The 18,026-nt window shown below is 43.4% G+C and overlaps 1 protein-coding gene across 1 annotated transcript in view; it reads left to right on the top strand.

Annotated features, from left to right (window-relative positions):
- The first annotated feature begins 3,169 nt into the window (after positions 1-3,169).
- Positions 3,170-18,026, top strand: part of LOC108573692 (discoidin domain-containing receptor 2-like) — a 78,263-nt gene continuing 63,406 nt past the window's right edge. The window contains exon 1 of the mRNA XM_017936170.1: positions 3,170-3,260. Coding sequence (XP_017791659.1) covers positions 3,170-3,260 — 91 coding nt within the window. The remainder of the gene's footprint in view (positions 3,261-18,026) is intronic.

Genomic DNA, 18,026 nt, shown 5'->3' with positions numbered 1-18,026 from the left:
TGTTCGATATATCGCGGGGAGATTGAATTACAGAAATAGCGTTATTTAATTAGCAATGTAGCATTGAATCATGCGGCATAAAAGCGATATTGAAAAACAGGATTAATACTATTGTACTGTAATCGGAAATCGCTTTAGAGACAACTACCGGTATTTCGCGTTTGATGGATCAGATGCGTTGAATAAATTTCACAGGCAATAATGAAACATGCGTGTACTCCATGCATGTGTGACTGGGATTTTACCCGCAAACAAATAAAAGGAAAATAATACGTGTCGGAATCCGTTACTCCTAATAACAGTTCTTCTGTTTGAGAAAATAAGTAGTTTACCTGATGATTTCCGAAACTATACACTTCTAAAGCTAAAGACTGACAGTGAGGAGTGTTGCGTCCTAGACTTTGATCAAGTCTTATGACCAGGAGTTCTGGCGCAGGTTGATGATAGTTCTCGCTGGTTCGAGGTGTATTGAAACTTAGTTGAAATTTTTGTTTAGTTGAAATTCGGTTATTCTTTTTTTGACGATGTGTCTCGTGCACTCGTTTTACTGTGATTGTCGGTTTTCAGGTGTGTAGATGTATATATAGAAATTAGGTTGGTTCTGATTGGTGGTTGTGTTATGGAGGTGGAAAACGTGGTGTGTTCTGCTATTGGTCGACAAAAACTGTGACCTTTTGGGAGACCCCCGGTAACGAATGTTTTATGGTCCCGAGTGTTTTTGGGACCTATTGTCCGAGTATCGCGCTAGTAAGTCCACAGGGGGTACACTGCGGTCTTCCGAAAGTCGGCACCTCGATCTGGCGGCCAAATGTGACTAAGTGGCTTATTGCTATAATCCGCCGAACCGAGACTTCGTTGCGTCCTCATCAGGTCGCAACAAGGAGTTTTACGAGTTACGTTAATAATAACACGTTAGATTCGGAGGTTAAGAACGTACTACCTTTACTTCCAACGGTTCTTCTTTTATACAATTGCCCTTCCCTTATTACAATATCGATCAATTCCGATGCGTGTGCTCTGTCCTGAATTCTTGTAATATCGATTGGTTTTTAGACGGGTGGGGTTTCGCAGTTCTATGTGTGGTCCGTCTTGGTTGCTATGCGTCGTGGGTATTACACGTGCATGATCGACGTGGAGAACGAAAAATCGGAATTTACGCCGCTAGATATAGATAAACTTGGAACGAATTTTATATAGAAAGAATGAGAGACTACGAGAGGCTCTCGCGAACCCCCCGAGAAACTTTCATTATGTTCGAAACCTTCGAACCCTCCAAGTTCCTCAATACCTATCGCCGGGACCTGCCAAAATCTGCGAATCCTCCGAAACCTTTGGAATCTCCTGAAACCTCTAAAACCTTCGGAACCTCTTAGAAACTTGGTGGCCCTCGATGCTTCCCAAGAACCCCGTGACCTCCGGAGTCTTCGAGATCCTCCTCCGGTAAATCTTACAGATTCGAACGATTCTTTCATAAACTGGGTCTGATACCTCCTTGGTTCACCTGTACAGCTAAACAGATATTTGAAATTTCGCGAATTGCACAGAAGATCCGAGATACTCTTAGAAATCTTAAGCTCCCTTTTAGCACACACCACGGATTTCAGCCCCCATTCTTTTCGCTTCACGTGTACCAAAGCACCCCAATATTGAATTTGACGTATCGAATGTCCCCTACATCGTATCCGAACGCTTTCTAAATCTCGTCCATTAAATTTTATAGTTTCAATATTGACTCTGTCGTGTTCGAATAGCCCTAAAGCCGCCGATATCGTTCCTTCGCTCGTAAATACCGTTCGAATAGTTAGATATATCTGGAATCTCTCACGTATATCGAAGAGAGTAGAGTAAGTAACCGTAGGAAAGTATGGGAAAAATCTAGGTATCTAACGACAATGGCCACCGACACTCTCTACGTCGCAATCAATTACATCTCGTGCCGTTAATTACGCTTTGTCTAGGTTCCAGGAGCGAGTCGAGCGAAATTCCGTTCTTTATTTCGCTGATAGACGAGGCGGACTGCACGTCGAATAGTAGTTGCGTGACCGTAAGAGCCGTTTCCGGCTGCAATAAAAATGGAGCAAAGCCAAAGGAATGCCTCTCCTTTCCTCCTCGTCGTCGTTTTCTCTTAGTCTTTCACGCGACCCAACAGAAGGACGCAAAAGTGCAAGGTTGGGCTAATTGAGCGGGGACTCGATTACGAGTCAGTCTCTCTGTGTTTCTCTAGGCGACACACGTTCCACAGAAGGACCACCTAGGGGCTGACTGGTTATCCAGCGTCGTGCCAAGCAAAAGAAACGCCCGAATCGTCGGTGGTTTTGCTCGTAAGTCGATTAAGCTCCTTTTGCCTCCTCGAGTCTCTACTATTCTCTCTCTCTCTCTCGTTCACGTCGAGAATTATGTCACCGAGGGTAGTTGAGAATTTTCGGTTAGCTTATTTCTCTGTTTCCCTTTCTCTCTTCGAAGAATAGTGACGGTGTAACGATCGATGGTTTTATCTGGATCGAAGAGAGAAGGTGAATGATAAAGAAGGCGAAAGAACGGCGTGCGTGTCGCGTGGAATAAAAAGGAGAGGCCCGATGAGATATATCTCGGGAGATTGATGACTGTTACGATCGACGGTTCTCAGATGAATGTAGGTATTTTGTATTGTAATGTATATTGAGCTGCTCCGGCTATTTATTTCCGAAAGATCGTGTTACCTGGCCGCTTTGACGACATGATTTATTATGGTACCCGTGGAAGGAGCTCGATTATAGGTAGACCATTACGGTTCGGTGTAACCTTATTTTCTGATGATTTCAATATAATTGCTTCGTCGATGTCGAGTAATTTTTCTCTTCTTTCCGTTTATTTTCGTTCGAATGGTTAATCTATTCTAAGAACATTTTGCAATAAAAAAGAAGCTTCGAACAGTCTTAACAATTCAGCGATAATACCGGTGACGTTATTCCCGTGAAACTTCTCTCTCTCTCTCTCTCTCTCTGGTCGAGGGAAGATAAAAAAGGAGAGCTAGGTAAAATTGTGAAAGATAGAGGGAAAGTTTGGAAAGTAATTTCACCGATCGAGACGCTTCCAAAGTATATAAACTCGGGAAGTAAATTTTTTTCGTCACGATGTGTTTTCAGGCGATTGCCACGAGCTTCCATGAAGACACCAGACCTCGGCAACCATGAAGACTGATTGCCTGCCAATAATTGCCAAGTTCTGCGCGTTGCTGACGCTGTTCGGGCCGAGTCGCGATGTTCGAGCACTCGATATACGTGAGTACTGACTTCGACCACCCTTGCTCTTCTATTTTTTGTGTTTTTTTTTTTTTTCGTCGACCATTTCTCTCATTTTTTTTTCCTTTCTTTCTCCACATTTGCCAAAACTGTCCCCGGGTTTAAATTGCTCCCGAGTGCACTTTAGCGACGATTTAGTGCACGCTACCGCGATTATTAATTACAAGAAATTCCAGTGGCGCGAATTCGCGTATTCGGTCATCGTGTTTTATTCAGATTTCAATCATTTCGCTGCACACACACACACCCGCACTCTATAGTCGGCGAATTTTAATAGACCATGAATATGAAAGCGAGCGTCGCACGGATACAAATTTCATTTTAAACGACACGCGTTCTCCTCGCGTTCACGGTGTCGCGAAACATATTATCTTTGACAATATCTATTAAGTGTCGTGAAATTTGATACCGGATTCAATTATTACGCCAGATTTGCCGGGTCGTGTCCAGCCTCCCGCATCGATGATAAATTTGATCAGAGTCGCGGAACGCGCGATGAAATTTCCCGAGTGATTGACAAACGAGGCTGATCGGCCGAAAAATTGCGTAATTTTATATAGATGTACATAATTTTAATTGACCGCATTTCTCGCTATAATCCCCCGTATTTTCTACCTAGATGCGTATTTCATTTTCTCGTCACTCATTCGTGCTAATTTGCAATTCATTAGAATATCTAAACTGGGTTTATTATTAACGTGCCGATAACGTTTACGATGACTGAAAATTTCTAGGCCCTTGTAGAGTCTAAATGTGATCGATATACTAGATATGGTGCGTTCGAAATCGAGAAAGAACCACAACGGAGGCCGTATAGATCCAAGACAAACATGAAAAATCGCATTTTTTTATACTAGACTTCATTTCATAAAAAATCAATTTCAAATATTCTTCGTACACTCGTAAAACTGTGATGAGATATAAAAGAACCAAAATGGAGGTGACAAAAAACGAAGAAAAAGATGTATACTCAAATTTTTTCACATGAGACTTCGTTTAAAAAAAAATTTAATTTAAACTTTCTCTGCATACCTATAAAATTGCTATTTCGTGAAAAATCAATTTCAAATATTCTTTGCACACGTGAAATTGTTGTCAGACGTACACTACCGGCGAAAAGTTCGGAATCACCGAGCATTGCAATTTACACAAAAATTTCCAGAAGAAAGTCAGCGACTTTAAGAATTTTTTATCATTCGAATCGATTGATATGAGATAAATTGATAAATGTAGAATTGAGATAAACTTGAAATCTATAAAAAATTAGCAGCAGATTTAATATCGATGAAGAGTTGGAGGTGATTCCAAACTTTTGGCCGGTAGTGTATAAGAACCAAAATGGAGGTGATAAAAACCAAGACTTTTCATATGAGACTTCATTTCAGAAAAAAATTAACTTTAAACCTTCTTTTAATACTTCCAAAATTACCATTAAAATTTACTTAACCATCGAAGGAAAATAAATCGACGTCGTTCCCATAATTCCTCAAATTAGTCGAAACTAATTTCCAGCGCTGCCTCCACTCCACAATACCCCCAAACATAATTCTCATCTCTGGAAACACAAGAAACGCCACGTCCCGCCATAAATCAACCAACAGGAACCTAATTTTTCACTACTTCCAATCAACATACCACGAGAGACCGACTTCGCGATTTCTCTTCGTACAGTCAAAACCCTCAGTCCGGAAGAAGAAGAGGAGAAGAAAAAATGAAGAAGAGGAGGGTTCTCCAGAGCTGCTAACCGAGACAGGAAATAGATGAACGGGTCCACGCTTCCGGCCGGGCAAATTTCGCCTGCGTTGCAAGCGCGGAAAACTCATTCTGTCCGTGCGGTTCGAAGGCAGCCGTGTTTCCACCGTTCCCTTATTCGCGCCGACCTCCCCCGTCAAATTTTTCATCGGGAGCAGGTGATCTCCGAGTTTTTATTTTCCTCCGGCCAGCTCCCGGCCGATGGGGGCGCCATCAGTCTCAAGTAATGACTCGCTATTCTGCGCCCGCCCGGGGGATCAATTATTTTGAATCTAATGCGACAGGATAAATTGCATCCCGCGGAAGGCTCCTCTCGCGCAACGAACACACCCCCGCTGCGTCACTCTCGTCGTCGATGCAACACGAACGGGCCGGGATAGGGACGATTTTACGCCGTGAGGCAGAGGGAACCACCGCCACTCCCCGTCTTCGGAAAACAACATCCTCGTTACTAGGTCTCTCCCTACATCCTATCACGTCACTCGACAAATTGCCAATAAGCAAGTTCCATCGATTGCTCTGTCGCCGTTCTATGTATATTAAATGTGTCGGGCACCGGCACAACGCCGCACTCTACGAACAGCGTGGCTTGGAGTTTTGAAGAAAGTCTGGGGGTGGATGATTTATTGATGTGTAATATGGCGGATAGGCAGAAAGTGTTCTTTAGCGAGGGATTTTTGTTGTTGTCGTTGGTGTTACAGAGTGGAGTGTTTGTGGTTTTTGTAGAAATTGTGGACAATTTTTGTGGGCAGGAAAGGAATTTAGGGTTTAGGTGTGTAATCTGATTTTGAATTTTAAGGAAAGTTATAGGTGCATGATTTATCGATGTGGAATGAGTGGAATAGGCAGGAAGTGTTCTTTAGTGATGCATTTTTATTGCTATCGTTGCTGTTCCAGATTCGAGTAACTATGAATCTTGCAAAAATTGTGGATAATTTTTTACTGCAAGTGAATAATTTAATGATGATTTTTTTAGGAATTTTGGAATTTTACAGCAAGTCAAAGATAAATAATTTTTCGATGGGATTCAACATGGTGGATAGGCAAGAATTGTTCTTTAACGATGGATTTTTGTTCGAGATTGGAGTAACTATGAATCTTGCAAAAATTGTGGATAATTTTAAACTGCAAGTGAATAATTTAATGATGATTTTTTTAGGAATTTTGGAATTTTACAGCAAGTCAAAGATGAATCATTTTTCGATGGGATTCAACATGGTGGATAGGCGAGAATTGTTCTTTAACGATGGATTTTTGTTCGAGATTCGAGTAACTATGAATCTTGCAAAAATTGTGGATAATTTTTTACTGCAAGTGAATAATTTAATGATGATTTTTTTAGGAATTTTGGAATTTTACAGCAAGTCAAAGATAAATAATTTTTCGATGGGATTCAACATGGTGGATAGGCAAGAATTGTTCTTTAACGATGGATTTTTGTTCGAGATTGGAGTTTCTATGAATCTTGCAAAAATTGTGGATATTTTTCTTAGTGAAAGTGAACGATTTAATAATTATTCATTAGGAATTTTGGAATTTTGTAGTAAGTCAAAGATGAATAATTTATCGATAGGATTGAATACGGTGGACATGCAAGAATTGTTCTTTAGTGACAGATTTTTGTTCGAGATTGGAGTGAAAAAATTATAAATACTTTTTGCATTGCAAAGTAATAAAATTCTGGATAGTGAGGTATTCGTAAGATTTCTATCGAAAGACGTGCAGAATATAGAAGTTTTTCTCAAAAAAAAAAAAAAAAAATAATAATTCGCCCATTCCTCTATTTTCGTCCATTACCAACAGCACCATCGATGGTACGACGTATTTATTAAAGCATCGTTCACGATATAACGCAGACAATCTAAATCTCCAATATCCTTGGTAAAAATTGAATTTCCCCATCAATTATCCTTCACGAACCACCTCAGAATACCCAAAGAAAACGTTTCCTCCAGGACGAGCGATTACCGCGGTTTAGGATAGCAGCATGGTGCCCCATGAATCGTCGAAAGCTCTCGACGAACTTTCCAAGATTATCGATGTTTCCACGGTGGCGCAATAAAGAAGCAGCCTCTGTCCGTGTCCCTACCTCTCGTCGCATACCTGAAATACCGTTTTCCCCCGCCGGCGTATAGGAGATCGAAGAAATTCCGTATACGTTTGTCTGAATCTTCCAAACTTTTCTTTATCCGCTGCCCATAAAATAGACTTTATACGTGCTCGAAACTCCAGATGTATTCCGTCCCGCCGTCCACGTGAACGTCCCGTGTTTCAACGAAAATACATAAAGAAGAAGCAGAAAAACAGCGACCCAATTCGAAAATTGACGAAACACAACCCCGTCTATATTTTGAACCATTTCATCCGGAATTATTGTACCCGAAACGAGACAACGACAGAATGTCACAGCATCGCGGCAAACGTCGCGGAATTTTTTGAAACTGTGACACGGATACGTCCGTCCGTCGCGAATGAAAGATTAAGAAAAGCGGGACGAAACGAAAGGACAAAGCTCGCTGCTTTCGGCGAAGCGACCGTTTCAAAGAACATTTAAGAATTTCCTTTTCGTACGCTTTTAAATCTGTATACATGTACACGCGTGCACAACGCGTTCCTTTTAAAAGCGGTTACCTTTCTTTATTTCTTCTTCTATTCTTTTCCTGTTTTTTCTTTCAAACGACGCCCACTTTTTGGCCTAACAACGTGTTTCTTCCTGCCGTCCAACGGCGGTCTCTCCTTTGACCGACCTAATTGCGAGAAACGCGAAGGAATGATTAAAGGAGATTAAAGAAACAAAGGTGAAGGGACAACGACAGGTAGAGAAGTTGCTGGGGAAAGAATGTGTAGGTGGAACGTGTTTCGTTTGTTCTAGGATACCTGTGTGCGCCTGTGTCTTTGTGTATGCTTGTCGCATCGATCACAAGTGAGCTTTTTACGCCCTCGACGGGGTGCCGCTTTCTTTCTACCGCTCGATGCGATTTCGAGCACGTTGTTTACAGTAGAGAACGCCGGCCCATTTTGATCTTATCGATTTCCGAACGCCGCGCGAACCCGAAGACACTGATTACTCTTCAGAAACCAATAGAATCAATTGGCCGGGTTGCACGGCCACGAAATACTGACATCAATGTGCTAGCTCTTCCCTCGATAAGATTGTTATTTATAAAGGGAAACATTGGAATTGTAAAATAAGTTACTTGGAGCTTTTTAATTTATCGGCTTGGAACGAAGATGTCGATAACGGTATATGAAACTACGGTTTTCTTGAAGAACAACGTATTCTTCGAAACAGTTTGTTCGTTAGACATTCTAATTAATAATGAATCTTGCCACTTCTACTGGATTTTCATGCTAAAAATACGCTTCTTCTAGTAGCTTCTGCTTTATTATTCACCACGTGTATACACTTTATCAGAAAATCTTCTGACCTATATGGAAAAATGACGCGAGTTCTTCAAACTATATGACTCTACTCATCTCGAGAGAAATTCGTGTTTTCCGACGACAAGAAATGATACTGAAGATCTCCAACGAAAGGTATACTGATAATGACAGTATCTATTCGGATAATCTTAGTCTTCTTCGTTTCACATACCCAAATCTCGTAATGTAATCTGGTGCAACGCAGAATCTCCGTAGCCACGAATTCGTAATTCACCACGGCGATAATTCGCGACTCCGGCATTCATCGGGACAATCAGCTGAACAAATCTTTACACTGTCGAAAATCATTCTCCGACCACCTGTGTGTGTGTGTGTCCAATTTCTAAGCAGGCCGATTATCCGCTCGCTAAACACGTCCTCCTCGTTTCCCCCGTCCGACGAGAGGGAAAACAACGTAGGGGCCATCAGCATCGACTCGAGTCCGCAAAAGGTTAGCGCGATTACTCCTCTCGTCGCGTTGCAACAGCTTCAAACCGGGTGACGAGCACACGGACACGCGAAGAGGGTCGTGGAGGACACGGGAAAAGGTGAAAGAAGGGGCATGCAACAACGCCGGTGAAGAGAGAGGGAGAGACCGACGGAGCCAGGGAGAGACAGAGATAGAGGCAGAAATAGAGCAAAAGAGGGACAAGGACAGAGCCATAGAATGACAGAGACAGATCCAGAGTGTGACAGAGGCATAGAGAGAGAGAGAGAGAATGGGAGGGAGAGACAGAGAGAGGTTAAGAGAAGAAAAGAGTAGGGAAGCGGGTGCACCGGTGGAAAAGGTCGGGAGGTGGGTGAGCTCACGGCGAACAACCATTGTTGCAAGCTTTCGCCGGACGCCAAGGAGTTCTGCTCGAAGCTTCCGTTTCCCTCGTTATGGTAAATGGTCTGTCTTGGTGGTTGAGCAAACAGTGGCACAAAGATAAGTGCAAGCATGGGACGCACTCGGGCTACCATCTCGAGACGTTGTCGAGGACTTCTGGTCTTTCTCTTTGTTACTATTTCACTCTTTCTCTCTCTCCCTTCGTCTCACTTTCCCCGGACCTTTATCCACGAACCTCACAACGCTGATCTTCCGAAAGGTGTCCAGGCAGGTCCGGGTGACTGCTGAAACATGCATAAGGGCGACTATTGTTCCAGGGGAAATGATTACTTTGTGCACACTCGAGCGAACGTATGAGGGTTGTCCTCTCTCTCTCTCCTCGTTCTCCTCGTCGTTGTCGTAGTAATCGTCGTCTAGGTGATGGTGATAGTACACTCGTCGACTACGTTAACAGGAACGGAGGGATTCAACGGGAGCCGGTATCGTCGAGTTAACTGATTTGAATGACAAAAGGCCAGATAGGTGGTTAATGTATCATATTTGAGCTAGCGCGGGAGTGAATAGACAGGGACGACGAACAGCGGCGCGACAGGCATTTGTGTGCCCGGGGTTTAACGCGCGGATCCGCCAGTTTGCGCGTTAATCCTTAAACTTGCAGTCATCCTCGCGTTATCGGTTTGCTGTACTTACGTCGACCCGCCTCGAGGTAGGCGTTCTCGCGCTCACAGATTCAATTCTGCGGTGGCGAACGAGCTTCCCAGTTTTTGCCATTTCGCGCGAATTATTGCTCTCCGCTCGTGAGAATTAGGTGAACACATTCACGACGTGATCTGGATTTAATTAACCATATGGTTTACGTACTTGGTACATTTTACTCTTGTTTCTACACTCTCGATTAAAATTCTAATTACATTCTTCCTCGGTCTTCGACGTTACTTCCGTGCACCATTTTACGACACGAAGTATAATTAATGCGTGGAATAAATGAATGATTAATCAAGGGGCTGCACCGCGCTGATACATCCGAAACGAAGGGAAAAGTTTGGGAATTTTTTTCATCGGTAGTTACCGAATGAAAAGCTTCAATTTTTTCAGGGGACGTAAATGTAACTTTCTGCTGTTCTCTCCAATTTTCAAACTATCGGATAAACTGTTTAATTTGGAGCAGTAAATGAGAATGTAGATAGAATAGAGATAGTACGAAATGTGAAATGATAAGTTGGAGACACTTCGAATTTACAGAAGCTATTTAATTAAACGAAGGATTTCTACAAGGAACAGTTCTCGAAATAACAGCAGATATTCCTAGGCGACTTGTCTTTAAGCACCCTAGAACTGCAATCTCGACGAACAGTTGCCCCTAAATCTCTCAATGAAATCACATAAATAAATCATAAAATCGATCGTAAATATCCCATGAAAACAGTTTATTACAAGATAGCCGGAACGGGGATCCCGTAAAGCACCTTCGAGAAAAGCTGACAAGCGGCCTTTTATTATTCTCAACGTCCATTCCCATACGTACACGCGCCGGTTCCATGGGTGATCCATACATTTTCTTTCGGGGTGGCGAACAGTTCCCATAAGTCGGGAGACGGGACGTTTAACAATGTTAGAAGTTTCGGTAACTGGGGCAAATTGGTCAAGAAGGAAGATATTTGCCCGACTTTCCCACTGATAACAAAGTGTCCAACTTGGAAAATTTCACGTGGAAATGATTCGAACACCTTTCGAATATTTATACAACGTTAAATCAGCGTCGAAAAATAACACCTGCCTTTTCCAACAATAAAACAGAAACGACGTGTACGAGATGAATAAATCAGAGCTGAACAAAGTAACTGTGTTAAAATGTATCAAGTTAAAAAGTAGCCAGAGATGAAAACAAATATACATTTTAACGATAGACCAAATGAGAAATAACATCGTTATCGGGGAGATTCGCTATTAAAAATAAAGCCAATTCGACTAATCTATTCTAACATCGAGCGATGCATAATTGAAGGTGCGCTTGAAATAATCGTTGGAACAGCTGAATCGAACGTGGACAAGTGTGACGGCAATTATAGAGCCATTGTATCCTTGTTTGCGACGCAACAATGGATGATAATGTCGCAATTTATTCCACGCCAAGCTTCAGTTTCTTCGACGATTCTCTGAAACGTAACTGCATACACCCTCGTCGAGAGTTTGTCGACTTTTAAGGAAAAATTCTTCACCTTTCCATTCCCTTATCGTTCCTTTTCTTCTTCGCTCCTCCGGATCTTTCGTTTTCTATCAGCGGAACTTCTGATAGAAACGTCCAACCTCTCGTCCCGATCTCGAATGCAGAATAGTTTCGCGGAAGGAACTCCCTCTTTCAATCCGAGTTTCTGAATCAAGTGTGAAAAGTCGAGTTTAGAAATTGGCGATTTCGGAGATGCGTGTACACGCTTAAGGAACACGGAGGATCTCGCTTATGAAAGTACATAGACGGGGATACGTGTGCGCTCGTCCGTGTACAAGGATAACAGCACTCGAGAATTCTCGAAAGAGAATCGAGAACCCGGGGCCTCTTCAAGGGGAATTTTCAATAAAAGTTCGTGGAGTTCGGAGCGGATGTACAGCGCGTAGACGATTTAAGAGAGGGATCTAACGCGATGTACGGTATTTTAAAGGAAAGAGCGATTAATTAAACCCGCAGATCCTTTACTTTCTCATTTTTTTCAGTGACTATTAGCAACTTGTGCTTTTTATGCTGTGTTAAGTAGAGAAGGATGAAGTACTCTGTGTAACTTACATTCGACAATCTTAGAGTACAAAGGAATGTTAGAATTAAGAAGGTAAAGCAGTAGGAGTGTGCATAATTGTGTAACAAATTAATGAAATTTATGCTTTTTAATCATTTTTTGGAACCTAAACAAGTGTTCAAAAATTACTCTGTTCCAACTCAGTTTTAATTACCATTTTACATATAAAATATATGTAATACGTTCAAAGAAATGAAAAGTATTAAAAAAGGAGCAGTAGTTATGTTTCACAAGAGTATCCAGAAACTTACATTTGACAATCTTAGAGTACAAGAGAATATTAGAATGCAAAAAGGAAAGCAGTAGAAGTGTGCATAATTGTGAAATAAATTAATCAAATTTATGCTTTTCAATTATTTTTTGGAACCCTAAAAAATGTTAAAAAATTACAGTATTCCAACTCAATATTAATTACCATTTTACTCATAGAATGTAGTGTCTCCAAAGAAGTAAAAAGAATGAAAAAAGAGCAGTAGTTATGTTTCATAGGAGCATCATTTACTCGCACTCCAACGTGGAACACTTTTCCGAGTGTAAACGAATTTCTATCCGACTGGTAAATTGGTTTATACGCCGAAAAAAACTGGTGCAAGTAGAAAGTGTACCGTTTGAGAAAAGTGGAAAAAGTGACTGCATCGTTGTCCAAGCGAGAGGATCTCCTCCCGCCCCGTTCCACGGAGGCGTTTTCTTCTCAGCCGACTGAATCGACCGTCCGTGACGAAAAGCTTCCCGGCTTTTCGCGGATTTGAAATGCAGAGTAGTTCCCCTCGACTACGGAAAGCCGGGCCGAGCTGGAAACGTCATCTTGTCCGATCCAAAGTCGTGTCGTCGGTTAATCTTCGATTCTCATCTTCTTCCTGGTCTGAAAGAAACTTCCTCGACCGGCGTAATGCCCGATCTCTTTCCTGCGACTCTTATTTTTTTTCTCTTCCCTCCCCTCCCCTCCCTCTTTTCTTCCTCTCGCCTATTAAACTTTCCCCGGGATGTAATATCTCGGGCAAGCGGTTGATTTGAAATGAAGATCACGCCCGGAGGCAGTGTCGGGGGCGAAGATACGATCTGATTTGTCCATCGACGACTTCTATCCTTCCCTTTGATTGCGGGCAAACTTCGTCGAGAACGTATTTTTCGCGTAATAGGTATTACTCGGATACGAAGAATCTTAGTGGGATATGTAAATTAACGAGTGGAGTACCGAGATGTAATTAACATTCGAAGAATGCAAATATCGGTGATATCTTAAAATCGCCGGACAGAAAGGTACACGTCGATATCGGTTCTATTCACACAGAGCTAAAAGTGTTTCGTTAAATCCACCTATCCCAGGTCACACGTATTCTCACGGTTGCAGCACTTCGTTATCTCCGACGGTTCAGCTAAAACCGTTCGTCGAACAGCAAAGGGAAGCTCAGGTGAAGAGACCTCAAAGATCTGTCTCGATGTTATTTCTTGCCACCTGGAAGGTGGGAAAGATGGGAGAAAAGAGAGAAGGAGGAAACGATTGTCCCCATTCTGAACGTAACAACGATCGAAGAAAGTAGCATTGGTTAGCAGGTAAACCGAGGAACGAACGTGGTCGTTCGTCGCTTCGGGGACCTCCCGGGTCATCTCGTCCTACTCAGCCCGTATCGCGGCTTAATCTTCGATTCTTATCCTCCTAGAAGGCTCCAAGAAGCTACCTAGCTCGCGATGGTCCATTGTCTTCTCGGTCAGCATCTTTTTCTTTCGGCCTTCTTTTCCCCTCCCCCTTTCTTTTCCTGGCTTGCCACGGTTATTCGAGCAGGTACGCAGCAGCAGCAGCAGCAGCTCGGTAACCTCTTAACGTGACCGAGGAAGAAGGGTTTATACGTTGAAAGTAGGATGGCCAGGGTAAAGCGTAAAAGGGCGTCGCGTTGGCTAGAGAGGATAGAGTGAGGTGGGCGGTGAAACGAAGGGGAGGCCGCTGAAAACCATCTTCCGGATAACCGTATTACCCGCTGGCATTGTCTACGGCCAGCCAATTCGAAGTAATGAGACACAGTCGGTTGCAGAGAACAATCGGGCTTCCACAGCGTGCAGGAGCCACGACGTGCCTTCCTACCTTCTCGCTGCTATCTCTCCGCTGCTCGTCAACCTTCTCTTCTATTCTCCTCTATCCACCGTTTTCGTCCTCTACTCTCTTCTCTTCCCTCTTTCTTCTCATCCTGCGCGTCTTTCTAGCCCTCTGTGCCTCTACCTCCTCGCTCTTCAGCTTTATAAGGAGCACGTCAATTCTACTACGCGTAGCGCACACTAAGTCTCGTCTTATTGCATCCTATTCCTCCTTCTCTCCTCTTTGTTCCTGTACCTTCTTCCGTTCTCACGTTTTATCATTCCTGTCCTCCCATAGATTCTTCCCTTCCCTTCTTGCGCCATTTTCCCACGATTTTCGTCGGAGCGTCGCGATATTATATGCATGTAGGCGAAACAATCGTGATGTAAACAATGGCGCATCTTCGGGACTTGAAAAGGAATCAGCGTTGACTAATGAGCGTAAACGCGGACCCCCGAGTCTTGAAGAAGGGACGATCCACGAGGACCGCTCGCGACGGTATTGTTCTTTAAAGTTTTCGAGGAGAGACCGTGGAAAGCTGGAGGATTTGTCCTCGGATGAATCGAGGCAACCTGCCGTGCATTTGGAAGAGGACGATTGTAATTTTTATTCGCCATTGTTAATTCGAAGTTCGTGAAATATGGTTAAAGTCGAAAATTTGGACCTAAGTTATAATTGGGACAAATTTGACGCTGTGGAATTCATTTGATCATTTCTAACAACATTCTCTGTGTCTCGGAATAAGAAAATTCTAACTTACACCCTCGCATATTAGTCACACACAAAAATTACGAGATTTTCTTTGCCATTTTCTTTCTGTTAATATTTTTAAGGAACGCTTAGTGGGTGGAGAATATTCCGTAAGGTAAATGGATAGAAAAGGTGAATTCCGTTATAGCATTCCATTATGTTCCCTTCAACGTTCTTATTGGCTGGTGAAAAGCGCGTCAAGTTCGCCTCTTGTCTGCCGCCGTCGAGCCTCGTCATATCATGTCCTCTACTTTCTCGCTGCCGCTCCTCTGGAATATTCATCTTCAGCAGGCGCGTGTATACGATGTCACGTGTACGTGCTGTCATCTAGGTACACCAGCCTGTCATAGCGTAAACAATGAAGCAACCATGAGATACGCAGAGCGATGGAAAAGTTCCGCGAAAACCGAGAAGATCCAATAGTCTCTCCCTTCTTCTCCTCCTCTCTACCTAAACCAAAAGATATCGATGCTCGAGGAAAATCTCGAAGGTCCCTTTGCGTGATGAAAGCAAACGCTAATCGCTGTTTACATGTAAGAATTTGCTCCTTTTACAGGGTTAAAGCTTCGTTACTCCAGGTAAGTCACGCAATTGGATCGTAACCGTATCTCTCGTTTGTCTGGAGATAAAAGAATTGCCGTGGAGAAAGGTGAACAATATGGTAAAGTCATGTCGCCGTATCGTAACACTCGTTTTAACGTCAAGAGAGAAAAAAAAAAGAAAAGAAAAAGGAAAGAGTTAGGATAAAGAACAGACAGTGTAAAAAGTCTCCCAGGGAATGATCATCGAGAGGTTGAATTAAAGGATATGAAAGTCCTCTGATTCTATAAGATGGTAGGTATCATTACTCCCAGCTTAAACAAACAACAACAAAAAACAACCTCTACCCAATTCAATGCTTCTCAGCGAAATCTTATTTACGAAATATTTAATAACATTACACACCACGCGGTCACAATATTCTCCGTCGCCTTCAATCACCAGGTTATTCAATACCCTCGCTCTTGAAATCAGTTCCTCCCGCCGTTCCGACGTTGTCCGCTTTCTCCCTTGCGGAAGAAAAGGCCGCGGAAAGGAAGAGCCGAGAGAGAGAGAAAGAGGGGCAAAAAAAAGAAAATTTCAACCCGATATTATCGATCGAACCTTCTACATTCAGAAGTCAGCCCGGAATGGCGTTTCCTGTCACTTTGTTCATCCGCTCCTTCCAACTTCGTAATCAACGCGGTGATGCCTATTAGTCGTCAGAGCCCGGCGTGTCCTCTCTCGCCCAGCCATTATTATCCTGACTACTGATTTCACCTGCAGCTACGCGGTTCTAATTAAAGTGTCTGAAGTCTGTCACTCCGCCGATGACAGCGCTTTCAATGTCACCGCGTCACTTCCCGTCTGACGGCTGCGGTGAATATTGAAAGCGATACCGGTCGCTAAAAACCGACCGAGGAGAGTCGTGGGGGCGGGGGGAGACTGTTTCCGTATCGTGTTACCGCTTTATTAGGGACATAATATTCGGCTCCGTCGACGATAATGAGACGGGACGTTGAACAGCGACGACTGGAACGTTTATCGACAGCTCTGGACTGGCTCCCTCCGTAACGATGTCGATCTTCTTCCCCGTACGGTGGATGACGGGAGAATAAACGTACGCGTGCTCGCGCTTGGAATCTTTTATTTAGAAAACCCAGACGAGATGTCTGATGTCGCTCGTGCGACTTTCGGCGGTTGAATCCCTTCGTCGGTCGGGACCCTGGCTGCCCCCTCGGAACGGATCTCAAGTGTCTCCTCGGTTTCCGAGGACAGCCATCCTTATCGGCCCACCGCGACATCGACAGCGACGAAAGACACGTCCGTTGCGTGCGTCTCGCGTCTCGATGGCCTTTACAATGTGGCGCCGTGTGCGCTGCATGGGCCGCCACAGTACCATCCACCCCCCAGAGGCGTATTACACGTCTCCTGCCCCCTTCGTTAACGTAATTACGCGGCATTCAACGAATACGCGTTGCATCTTTTTTTTACACACAGCTGATGCTTTTTAGTAATGTACGAGCCGGAGTATATTTTCCCGAAACGAGCTTCCTACGTTTCTCGCGTTGCCAACTTTTTTTCACTCCACTCCACTCGTGTGTATTAATGGAAATATTTTCTTCCTGCTTATTTACGAGTACCGAAATTTATTAAGATCGTGAAAAGTTGCGTTTTACAGTGAGAAGGTTATTTTATCGTTCGACGATCGCTCGTCGATAACGAGTTCGAACATTTTACATATTCCGTGTAACTCTCGCGTAGCAAGAGCGGCGAAGAAGGAGAGATTAGGAATTGGTCGTAAAAAGGGGAAGAAATAAGAGAAAGGTAGCATTAATCCGAGTACAAAATGGAAGGGAAAGGAACGCGTGTACGGTTAAAATAAAACGACGAACGATTTTTTTACGGTCCACTCGCACGCCAGGCATAGGCTGTTGCCACGAGGTTTATGCGCCGCGCCTAACAGGACTGCTGATGCTCAGATTAGAGGGATTTTCTCAAGATTTAGCCGACGTACGAGTGTGTCTGGGCGAGGAAAAAAAAAGGGAGAGAGAAAGGAAGAATATTTCTCGCCGAGCTTTCCGACCGATATATTCGGCAATATTTCACGGTGGTGAGAGAGAGAGAGAAAAATGGAAGGGAGAAGGTCGCGTGCGTGCTCCGGCATAATGCACTGGTGAATCAGCCAGGTGCCGGGCGAAATTTGGAAAGATATCGCTTCGAATTAATTTACCACGGTCCCCTGTGTCTCGGAATAAAAATTTGCTCGAGGGTGTGGCCGCTTAAGAACGATAAGGAGTGCCTTCGGTGTCATCTGGAAGATTAATAACGTCGCGTGAACGGTAAGCGACTTGAATCGTGTATTATTTGAAGAACTGTGGGAGAAATATCGCTTGATAGTCAGCTGGAACGTTTTGATACGAGATAAAAAGCTTTTTACTCATTCTTCCAGTGATCAGACACAATAAAAATGCAAATGTTCATGTGGATGTGGTGTAATCCTTATCGGGATGTTCCTCGGTTCGGGAGTTGAAGTAAGGTAAAATTTCGAATTTGAAATATTTATCACAGTAAACATGCGAATGTTCGGTAATTCTTACGAGAATGTTCCT

Source organism: Habropoda laboriosa, unplaced genomic scaffold (assembly GCF_001263275.1).
Source record: "Habropoda laboriosa isolate 0110345459 unplaced genomic scaffold, ASM126327v1 scaffold151, whole genome shotgun sequence".
Classification (NCBI taxonomy): domain Eukaryota; kingdom Metazoa; phylum Arthropoda; class Insecta; order Hymenoptera; family Apidae; genus Habropoda; species Habropoda laboriosa.
Note: the sequence above shows the minus strand (reverse complement) of the source record. Positions and strands in the feature narration are given on the sequence as shown.